This window comes from Fusarium vanettenii, assembly GCF_000151355.1.
Source record: "Fusarium vanettenii 77-13-4 chromosome 9 genomic scaffold NECHAsca_27_chr9_1_0, whole genome shotgun sequence".
Taxonomy (NCBI): domain Eukaryota; kingdom Fungi; phylum Ascomycota; class Sordariomycetes; order Hypocreales; family Nectriaceae; genus Fusarium; species Fusarium vanettenii.
The window spans coordinates 621,007-631,200 of NW_003315858.1; the positions used below are offsets into that span (position 1 = coordinate 621,007).

At 47.0% G+C, this 10,194-nt stretch overlaps 4 protein-coding genes across 4 annotated transcripts; 2 read left to right on the plus strand and 2 right to left on the minus strand.

Annotated features, from left to right (window-relative positions):
* Positions 1-645: 645 nt before the first annotated feature.
* NECHADRAFT_48339 (uncharacterized protein) lies at positions 646-1,914 on the plus strand (the record flags this gene model as incomplete). Its single annotated transcript, XM_003043750.1, has 1 exon — positions 646-1,914. The coding sequence occupies one exon, from the start codon at positions 646-648 to the stop codon at positions 1,912-1,914; it is 1,269 nt and encodes a 422-aa protein (XP_003043796.1).
* Positions 1,915-2,870: 956 nt separating this feature from the next.
* On the minus strand, positions 2,871-3,961 carry NECHADRAFT_84535 (uncharacterized protein; the record flags this gene model as incomplete). The annotated part of the gene is made up of 2 exons (XM_003043864.1): positions 2,871-3,059; positions 3,149-3,961. The coding sequence occupies 2 exons, from the start codon at positions 3,959-3,961 to the stop codon at positions 2,871-2,873; spliced, it is 1,002 nt and encodes a 333-aa protein (XP_003043910.1).
* Positions 3,962-5,651: 1,690 nt separating this feature from the next.
* Positions 5,652-6,414, plus strand: NECHADRAFT_84536 (uncharacterized protein; the record flags this gene model as incomplete). Its single annotated transcript, XM_003043751.1, has 3 exons — positions 5,652-5,769; positions 5,820-6,168; positions 6,222-6,414. The coding sequence occupies 3 exons, from the start codon at positions 5,652-5,654 to the stop codon at positions 6,412-6,414; spliced, it is 660 nt and encodes a 219-aa protein (XP_003043797.1).
* A 1,108-nt stretch (positions 6,415-7,522) lies between these two features.
* NECHADRAFT_71595 (uncharacterized protein) lies at positions 7,523-8,894 on the minus strand (the record flags this gene model as incomplete). Its single annotated transcript, XM_003043865.1, has 1 exon — positions 7,523-8,894. One exon carries the CDS (start codon positions 8,892-8,894, stop codon positions 7,710-7,712), a length of 1,185 nt encoding a protein of 394 aa, XP_003043911.1. The 3' UTR covers positions 7,523-7,709.
* Positions 8,895-10,194: the final 1,300 nt, after the last annotated feature.

Genomic DNA, 10,194 nt, shown 5'->3' on the forward strand with positions numbered 1-10,194 from the left:
CCGACGATCATTTCTCAAGATGCCGGGCCGTGCCCTTTTTAAAAGCGCCCGTCGACTTGCGCTCGGCAAATGTTAGACTCTGGCCGAATAAACCTTCTTCTGGTTGGAAACCCGGAGTGACAGTACTATGTCGTAGGCACTTTGAATCCTCTGTGGTAATGAATTCCAAATTAAGAGGACATAGCCGCCTGGTGACGACGTCTCTGGGGTCAATGAGCCAACGGTCGCATGATTTCTCGTGCACTGTCGTACACGCGAAGCTTACGCAATGAACAATAATCCTACTCTTCCCCACGGCCCCTGAAGAGCCGTTTTAAGACAAGAAATTACACCAAACATATCGCGGGAGTGACTGTAGACGTTGGATGGTGTTTGTGACCTATCCGAAATAGGCAATACGTATTCTGAGAAGGGAAATCAGTAAATGCACGGCTCAACTGCCGTTCGGGTTTAACGGGGGCTAGCGAACTATGGCGACACCTGGGGACGCGTCCCTAACAAATATTTGCTACTACTATGGTCGATGTGTTTGTGTAGCAATGATATTTAATGACGATGTGTCCTTTATCGAAAATGCTCTGCTTTCGATCGATCTCTTCACCTCTCGACCACTTCACATGGTGGAGATAATAGCCAACAGCCGCCATGGACGATGCGACCCCAAGCCACCACTTCCTCGAAGGCAAGACGATCATCGTAGCTGGAGGGGGTATTTCAGGATCGGCATTTGTCGTCGGGCTACGCAGACTCTGGAACCCCGCATGGAATCCGCCAAAAATCCTCATCTATGATCGCGACTCTCCAGAAATCACAGCTCAGCGCGAGGGCTACAGTCTATCGCTCACCGGTTACAACACGTCAGGAGGGCTCCTCGCGTTGCGGAAGCTAGGCCTTCTCGATAGGATCATCGACAAGGCTGTTTCAGGGCTCGAAGGGGCTGGCGCCTTTAAGATCTGGGCACCTGACTGGAAGGAGTACATGACCCTGAGGCACGAGCCTATCGAAGGTTTGCCCTCCTCCAGCATACGAGTACCCCGGAAGGACGTCCGCCAAGCCATTCACGAAGGGCTTGGGCCAAGCGATGCGGTTGAATGGAATACGCTGTGCGTCTCGGCTCACCGACTTGATAATGGGCGAGTTCGGGTCCAGGTTGTGAGGAAGACGCAGGGTCAGGACACCGTTACAGACGAGGACTGTGATCTTCTCATTGCTGCAGATGGCGCCAGTAGCAAGCTCCGAGCCTTTCTGAGACCGGACGACAACCTCAACTTTGCCGGGGCCATTCTTCGAGGTGGCATATCGAGATTTGAGCACGATCCTCCTGCTCCGGTGGACAAAGATTGGGGGTTCATGCTCTCAGGGACTGGTGTCTCATGCTTCTTCTCTCCAGTTGACAAGAAGAGCATATTCTGGGGTATTGGACATCTTGAGGACACACCGGTTCCGGTGTTAGATCTTGAAAATCCAGAGCAAGTGCAAGCCGTGATTGATAGGGGTCTTGAGCTGGGTGCTGCCTTGCAAGAGCCGTTTAGGACCATCGTCGCGCACACAGACCCAAAGACGGTTCTTTCGCACAACGCACGAGACAAGCCTGCCTTTTCCCACGGCAATATCGACGAGCTGCCAGTGGTATTGATTGGGGATAGTAACCATGCCGTGAGCCCATTTGCTGGGTTTGGTGCCAACCTGGCGCTGTGTGATTCCTGGGACTTGGCGGAACAGTTATCCAAGGGGCGTTCGCTGACAGAGGCTATATCAGCATATGATAAGCTAGCGGTACCGCGAGCGATGAAGATTCTGAAGGATTCAAGGTCTCGATTGAGGAGTGGACACAGTTCCGGGTTGCGATACTGGATACTGTGGTTGATGCTAATGGTGGGCAACTTTGTTAGATGGGCTCTAGGGAGAAAGTGAGCTTGAAAATTTCCAATACAAGGAAGTGATGTGACGGAATTGAAGGAGCGAGCATTATATGAACATGGGAATGGAGAAATTGGGTTGCTTGATGGTGGCAAGATGTTGGAATCGAGACAGATGGGAGGGCTCGATGTAGCTAGACTGACTACCGTTCAGAGATACCCTTTTGAATCATAAGAATATGGAATTTGATATCAAATTTTCAACTTCGTTTAAAGCAATTGCCCTAGTCTATCTGAAGATGGAACAAAGCACAAGCCAAAGAGATGGGTGTACTCCTCGTTATCCGTGACCGTTACGATGCCGCCGAGAAACTAATGTGATACTGCTCGAGGAAATTGTACGTAATTTTCATCTTAAACCACGGTTTCATTCTGGCAAAGCCTCCAAAGCGAGTGACTAGGTCTGTATCAGCAATATCTATGTTTCTTAATTTCTCTGGAGGAGAGGATAGGGTAGGGGTCCGGCTTCTAGCAACCAGCGTCAAGAGGGATCCTGAGTAGTTTTAACAAACCTACGAAGTAGAGGATGGAGGATGAAACAATACGAATGGTCGAAATGTCATCAAACATAAGGAAGCATGCGAGGTAGCCCTGACTTTGTCGCCTTCACCCTGGTAAGGTTATGAACAGCCAAGAGCAGACATGCTCATAAGTATGAGAAGTCATACTTGATAATTATCTGCGGCGCGACTTGAAGTTTGAATAGAAGAGCTACACGGGTTGCGTGTCACCGTATTCCTTTTTTTCTTCTTCTTTCTTGGTGTGTTATGCTCAGTGACGAGCGGATACGTCCTCTGTAGGAATGCCGAAACTGGGCCAAGAGCACCGTTGTAAGAGAAAACATTCACCGGAGGTTGTTGAATCTCAAAGCACAAAGGAGAACATGGATGCTTCGTGAGCAAATGAGCTAGGGTGGTTGACATCGATTTTTAGCTAGGTAGTGTGTAAGCCTCAACTCCCACACTGGCCAGCGAGCAAAACGCAAACGCCACACTCCCGTCGAACATAAGCCTCCTCAGAATCCTGAATCAATAACCGCTTGGAAGCCCTTTGACTGGGTCTGATAAGTTGTTTCCACGTGTTAGAGTGGCAATGCTTAGGAAGACTGAAACTTGCCCGCATGCTGATGATGTCTGTTCGCTGCCCGATGATAGTCATCTAAGATATATGGTCTCAAGCCAAGGAAATCACTCTCAGTTTTCCAGGTATAAAGTAGATGACGATACTACCTGTCTCGCCTGATCACAATCTTGCGCAGAATCTGGTTTCGTTTGCGATTCCAAGACCGTTGTCTCCAGTCCCTGAAACAGTCCACCATGGTTCACCTGGCTCTGACGGCCTCTTTTCTTTGGCCTGGGGTTGAACATGGTCAATCGCTTGCCTGTGATAACTTGCTTGATAGACTTCTTTCTGCGGGAGGCTCGATCCCTTCTTGCAATGATCTTCTTAAGAAACTTGTCGAGGAAGCTCTGGCAAAGAAAAGTGGCAATGAACACTCCAAAGTCGTCCTTGACCATGCTAAAAGCTTGCTGAACCTCATCCGGTGTCAAGCGTGTCCTCCCAACCATGCAGATGTAGCAACCAGCAAGATAGTAGGTCATGTGAAGCTCAGGAGTACCTCCCACACAGGGTCTCTCTGGGCTCACATAATGGAAGCCAGTTTTCGGATATAGTCGGACACCGTCGGTGACGTGCGCTTCGAATCGTGGAGAACAAATGATTGAGTAGCGGAAGGGCGCATTTCGTACGACACGAAGCTCGTATACTCTCCCAAACATGTAGAGTGCCCACTGCCTGGGGTCACCTTCGTCGTCGATGTGTCGCAGGAGCCATACAGGCTCTCCCTTGGGCTTGTTCTCGGAACTTTCGCGGTTCTCTTGGTCGGAGGATGGGTCGTTCTGTTCTTCTAGGCTATCGTAGCCTTTGTCGTCAACGAACCGGGCGCTCTGATCTTCGTGTTGCTCGGAGTTGTAAACCAACAGGCATGCCGCCCCTGTTACACCCGCTACTAACACACACACGACAATCTTGAGCCGAAGCATCGTGACCACAATGATTTCTTGTCGTTCTGTGGAAATTCACCGGTGGGCCGAGATTGGGAAGGCTTGGGTCGGTACGTGCTTGGAGAGGAGAACTGGCCGATGAAATGGGGTCGATATTGGCTTGAAGACTGGTTAATGAGGAAGCTTGGGGGTTACTGCTGGGCTACTTCTGAGAGGAATGGGGCAAAAGAATAGAAGAATGGTCACAAAGGCATGTAGTAGTGTTGGAGGGTCGAAGCAAACCAAGTTCACCAACGCAGGTGCAGGGCATATTGCAATCATGTCACGTTTGCTGTATTCAACAGGAAGCTGCGTTGGCCAAACGGGCCGGGCGGGGCTGACAGGCTGCTTCATGAGCATTTTGAGAAGCCACCAACTCATGACTAGGAAGTGAATGGCGCGTTCGCAGTGGTGATAACATGATGGTTGCCCCCTGAGTCCCCTGCACAGAGGGGTGTGGTGTTTGTGATGAGGTAGGTGGTGATGCAGGTAGGATCGGCTACAAAACAGATGAAAGCCATGTATTTTTCTACATCATGATTTTCGAAATAAGAATGAGAAAACAGATGAGCCAAGAAGAGCTGCACGAATGCCTAAAAGAGTGGACGGTGTATGGTTTGGCACGTTCCAAAGACCGGGATCGCAACATCATGGCAATAGAAAACCGCTGAAAAGAAGACTCCTACACCCATCATAAGTCGTTCGAATACCGAAGTGGCTGGTAAAGATCAACTTTAAGGGAACGACACTGCAAAAATGAGACCGAGTGTCTGCATCGATTGGCAAAAAGGGGGGGCCAGTCAGGTCGAAAAAAAACATACAACAGCGGGGATTCGCTGGTCGTCACCGACCCAACTACTAATCCGCCCCTCACCGGCTTATCTATGGGAGAGCGGACGGGATCCCGAGTTCTCCGGTGGGTATGGTCGTATGTGGTGGTAATACGCCAGAGTGCCGATTATATTCCCAGAGTTTCACACCTGGATATACGGATGTATGCTTTGTCAGCGGCTTCTGTCCTGGTTTCAAGATCTCCATGGACTGTCGAGTTTCACGTTTCAGGGCACCCAGTTAAGGTTCTGTCGCCCACATCCCGATCAATGAAACGCTGTCTGGCAGGGGAGATGACACAGAAGGCCAGTGCACGATTTGCTTCAGAACTGAATCTCAGCCGTTTTCTAATTGCTTGTTTCGTAAACGTCTCCATGATGATCCAATCACAGTCCAGGGATGACTGGAGCAAGTGTTCTCGGCACACCTGCAACGATGTTTGAGACAACCTCTTCAGACGGCTTGGCTAAACGTTGGGGCATGGATGCGACAAGACTTCGTCATCACAGGAGCAAGATTTGGGCATTATTAGCGACGCATTGCGGATTCTTGGTGTCTCGCCCACTCTCGGGTGGTTTCGAGTGTTGCAAACAAGGACATGACAGTGGATGTTGGTAGGCTTTGTAATGAATTTGCAACCCCAAAGATTTATCTATAAAGGATGTGGCGTGATCCAAGATTCGACAATCCTACCTTGGACCTATCCCATAGCGCGGGCGTCTTTCTCTTCTATTCTCTCTTTCTTTCTCTGTCACTGTAATTCCTACCGAGTACAATCTTGGGCGTTTGAAGGTATCACTGGAGGATACATCATTCGCAGCCTCTCCTTTTTCTACACATTACCGAAGGATATTTCATCATGTTAATGCTGGTATATGGGCTACTGGCGGCTGTTGCCGTCGCTATGCCGCTTATTGAGGTGCATCAATCAGAGCCGGCTCTGTTACCGAAGCTTGAAGCAAAGAGGCAATTTACAAGTCAGTACCCCGAGCTATACTTCAAATCCCCAACAGCTAAGCCATGGTAGTCCGAACGAATCCTCCCCTCGAGCGACGAGCCAATAGGCTTATACCGGTGGTGGTTGGCGGTCCCCAAGACACGTTTGTTCCCAACCTGATCAGGGCCGCGGTTGGCGACGTGATCCAATTCCAGTTCAGCTCAGGGAACCACACAGTCACTCAGAGTGCCGAGGATGCCCCATGTCAACCGTTGCAGGCGACGGTGGCTGGAGCCATTCATAGCGGGCACATCCCGTTTGAGGCTGGGCAGACTACAGTCGGGACATTTAATTTGCCCTTGACCAGCACGGATCCCATCTATCTCTATTGCGCGACTGGTCCCCATTGTCAAAATGGCCAAGTCATGGCAATCAATCCGTAAGAGAGATCCCTGACTAGGGCTTGAGACTTGCTAACTGGAACATTCATAGGCCAAACGAGGCCTCGTTGGTCAACTACTCGAAGATCTCAGGGGAAGCATCAGCCAACGTCGATGGTACCGAAGTATCTGGAGGAACTGTGGGAGAGATCCCATTGGAAGGGGCAGCCTTTACCCCTGCCAAGGAGGAAGAAGCACCGCCGCCTCCGCCTGTTGAAGCTACGCCTTCGGCAACACCCGCTTAATAGATATGACTGTATACCGGCTATAGTAGAACAAGTTGAGGTACTGGTACTTCATTCAATTCTTACACATCATTAGCCTTTCTGTCGGTGAAGTTGAATCAGTAGCGGACATATCGCTTTGACAGTCTTCTTTACTTGAGCGGGCAAGATGACTGCGATTAGGCATCATAGACAGGACACGAGAACCTGCAGGGCAGCTCGGTGACAAATGGGAAGATGACAGGAGGGATTGTCCGGGAGAGCTCGTTAAGGGAAGCCGTAAAATGTACTTTGGCTGGCCTCAAAACTCGGTATACCTATGGTTGGCAACCATAAAGGTCACTTGATGTGGTTTACGGCTGAAGTAGATGCACTCTCTACAGCTGCGTGATCCAGCCATGCTCACATGAGCTGTGAAGGAAGGTGTAAAGTGCAAGTTTCACCCCACTTGCAAGACGAATCATCGCCCCCTAGATTACGATATTTCCTCCCAGTCGCGAGGATAGGTACAGCTCAGGGCTTTGTGATGACAGAGAGGACGGGAAGGCAAGGAATCAGGGATGTCAATGACAAATGATCTTCTAGCTCTCTTTAGTACTGGCTAATAGGAGGAACCTTTCACCTCTTCTCGCGCAGCGAACGCTCATAGAATTGCGGGGGATGATGTGATAATTATGTAGAGTCTTATGTGGCGGAGGCCTAGAGATAGCTAGTAGGCGTAAGCGACAGCCTTACTGCACGGTTGGTTAAAGGTTGGGCACCTCAGCAAGATAGATTCACATTGTCACTTGACAACGGCATTGTTGTCGCACAACACGGTAATTCACAAGCTCTATAAAAGGCCGACTGTCTGTCGCTGATCCTCCTTACCTTCATCCCCTCGTTTCAACAAATATCGACTCCCCCTTCCCCTGTGCAGCCCCCAACCAAAACAGCCAGTCAAGTTACTACCATCAAGATGAAAGCCCAATCGTACTGTAATGACTGCGACAAATATTCCGTCCGCATCGAGTGTGAGGGTGGACATATCGTCCAGCACCAGTATTGTGATGACCGTGAGTCCTTCTCCTATTTTGGCATGTGATCGTGAGTTGACTGGGCGGAAAGACAAGTGCAAGGGGAGTATCTGGTGTGGAAGAAAGCGCCCACGCACATCTGACTATTGTAACTCCTGTGCGTAACTTTACTGTTTCGACTATGCTTAGTTCTAATGTGACAATGCAGGCCGCAATGAATTGTAAGGCAAGGTTGCGTGAAATTGATCCCCGGGGACTTGAGGCTGGGGCCTAGACTAGAGGGGGTTCAACGGAGGCTAGTTAGGCATCAAGGATTACTCCAAGTATCCCATAAACCGCCTTAATAAACGCAGCTGGGGAAGGGTGCTCTGCATTCAGCATCCTGTTCATGGCATATGCGATCGTAAGCCCCCTGTCCCTGTCCATCACCACAATGGAGCCTCCCCAACCGCTACCCCATCCAACACGACCCTCTGGAAGCTTGCCTTCGACGATTCCCGAGCCAGGTCCGGTAAGGTAAATCCCAAGTCCGCGCCTCCCGGGCCGCCCTGTGACCAAATCCACACCACTCGCATGTTCCGTAAGTGCCAGTTCCACGGTCTCGGCCGAAAGCAGGCGATGGCCGCCGTCCGCGCATATGCCGCCAAGCGAGATGCAAGAGAGGATCTTGACTAAGGCCCTAGCGTTTGTGTGACCGTTGACTGATCCCAACACGCTGGACCTCCAGAGAATAGTATTGGCGTCCTCAGCTCGGAGTAGAGGGTTACACAATGTTCGCATTGTGATCGACTCCGGCTCACACCCTATCTGCTCAAGTGCCTCTTGGATCGAAGGTCCCGGTGGGGCCACGACAGGGGCCACGCGGCTCCGATCCTCCTTGCGGCATCCGAGCTGGAAGTCCGTCCCGATGCCGAGCGGGTGACAAATCTCCTTTGTTACAAACTCGTCGAGAGACATGCCCGTCTTCCTTCGCACCAACTCCGCTACGAGAAACCCCTGCGACACGCCGTGGTATCCCATTGCGCTGCCTGGGACCCATAGCGTTGCCTGATGGGCCAGCTTGTCGGTTGCCGCGTTGGCGTCGCACAACTCCTCCAGTGTCATATCATCCTGCCATGCGCTGAGACCCGCCGTGTGGGCTAAGACTTGGCCAACCGTGACCTCAGACTTCCCGTTCACCGCAAACTCAGGCCAATGATGGACAAGCTTGTCCTCAGGACGGAGCACGCCGCGGGAAATCAACATGAGAGCCGCGAGGTTGGTGACCAGCTTCGTAGTTGAGAAGACGTTTACCACGGTTTCCTTTTCCCAGGGCTTTTCGGTTGATGGGTCCGCGCAACCACCCCAGATGTCCACGACATTTTCCTCGCCGTTGATGTTCACGCATAGACTGGCTCCGATATCTTGCCCAGACGTGATGAATTGTTGCATCAAGTCGCGAAGCTTAGAGAACCGAGGGTCACATTGGCCAAAGATCTGAGCCATTGTGGTAGATTTCAAATATCAGAGGGCAATAAAAAAAAAGAAGACTAAAGGATTAAGAGGTTTATATTAAGCGGGATCCTATATAATAGCTCTAAGGGTAATTACGTAAGACTAGTAGCCGGCTAATCTCTAGTAAGTTAGCTAAGCTAGTCTTAATCCAGAAGGCTATATCGCGGCTAAGAAGGGAAAAAGGGGATAGCCTTAGGGATAATAAAGATAAGTAATATATATATATATTAAAGGATAAGCCTATAATTAAATAATTAAGAGTCTTATATAGTAGTTATAAAATATTAAGTTATATAATAACCTAAAGAGTATTTATTAAGTAACCCTTAAGTAATAATAATAAATATAGATACTAAGTTAACCTCTAATAATAATTAAATAGCCTAATTTAATATCCTTAAGGTAAAAATAAAAAACTAAGACCTATAGGATTATATTAACTTATTAGCTAAAAATAAGCTAACTCTTATATTAACCCCCTTAATAAAATTAGAAATATAAAATATAAAAAGAAAAACTTAAAATAAGATTATAAAGGGATAATAAGATATTATTAATATAAAGCTTAAATAATACCTTTTAAAAATAAAATCTTATTCTTAGGAATAATATTAATAATAATTAGAGAATTAAGATAATCTCTAATCTTATAATAGCTTAGCTATAAACTTATAATTCTTTATAAACCCTCTATAAGTATTTTTTCTTAGGGTATATAAATCTAAAAAAGAAGAATTACTAAGATATAAAATTAAATCTTAGAGATAATTAATAAGCCTTTTATTTATTATTATTACTTAATAAATAACCCTCTTAATTAATAAATTAAGTCTTTATATAAAGAATTCTTATTTATAATAATAAAAAAATAAAAAATAAAAAATATAAAAATTATTTAGCTAAGGCCTATTAAGGCTATTTAAATATATTTTAATTTATTAATAAATAAATCATAGGCTAATATAATTTAATTAATAAGGCTAAGAATATAAATTTTTAGGAAGCTAAAGAAATAAATTAATAATTCTTAGATCTTCTTAAAGTATTTTATTTATTTCTCCTTAAGTTATAAATCCTTGCTTATAATATTATAAAGAGAGATAATATAATAGAAAATATATTTATAATAGCTTTTATATTTATTAATATAAGGCTAGCCCTAAGTAACCTTTAAGAACCTCTAAAATAAGAAAAGATAAAATATAAAGCTTTCTTAATAGCTAATAAAATTTTTTTAAAAAATTAAAGAAAACCTTAAAAAAAAAAACTTAATTTAAGGTAATATTAAAAA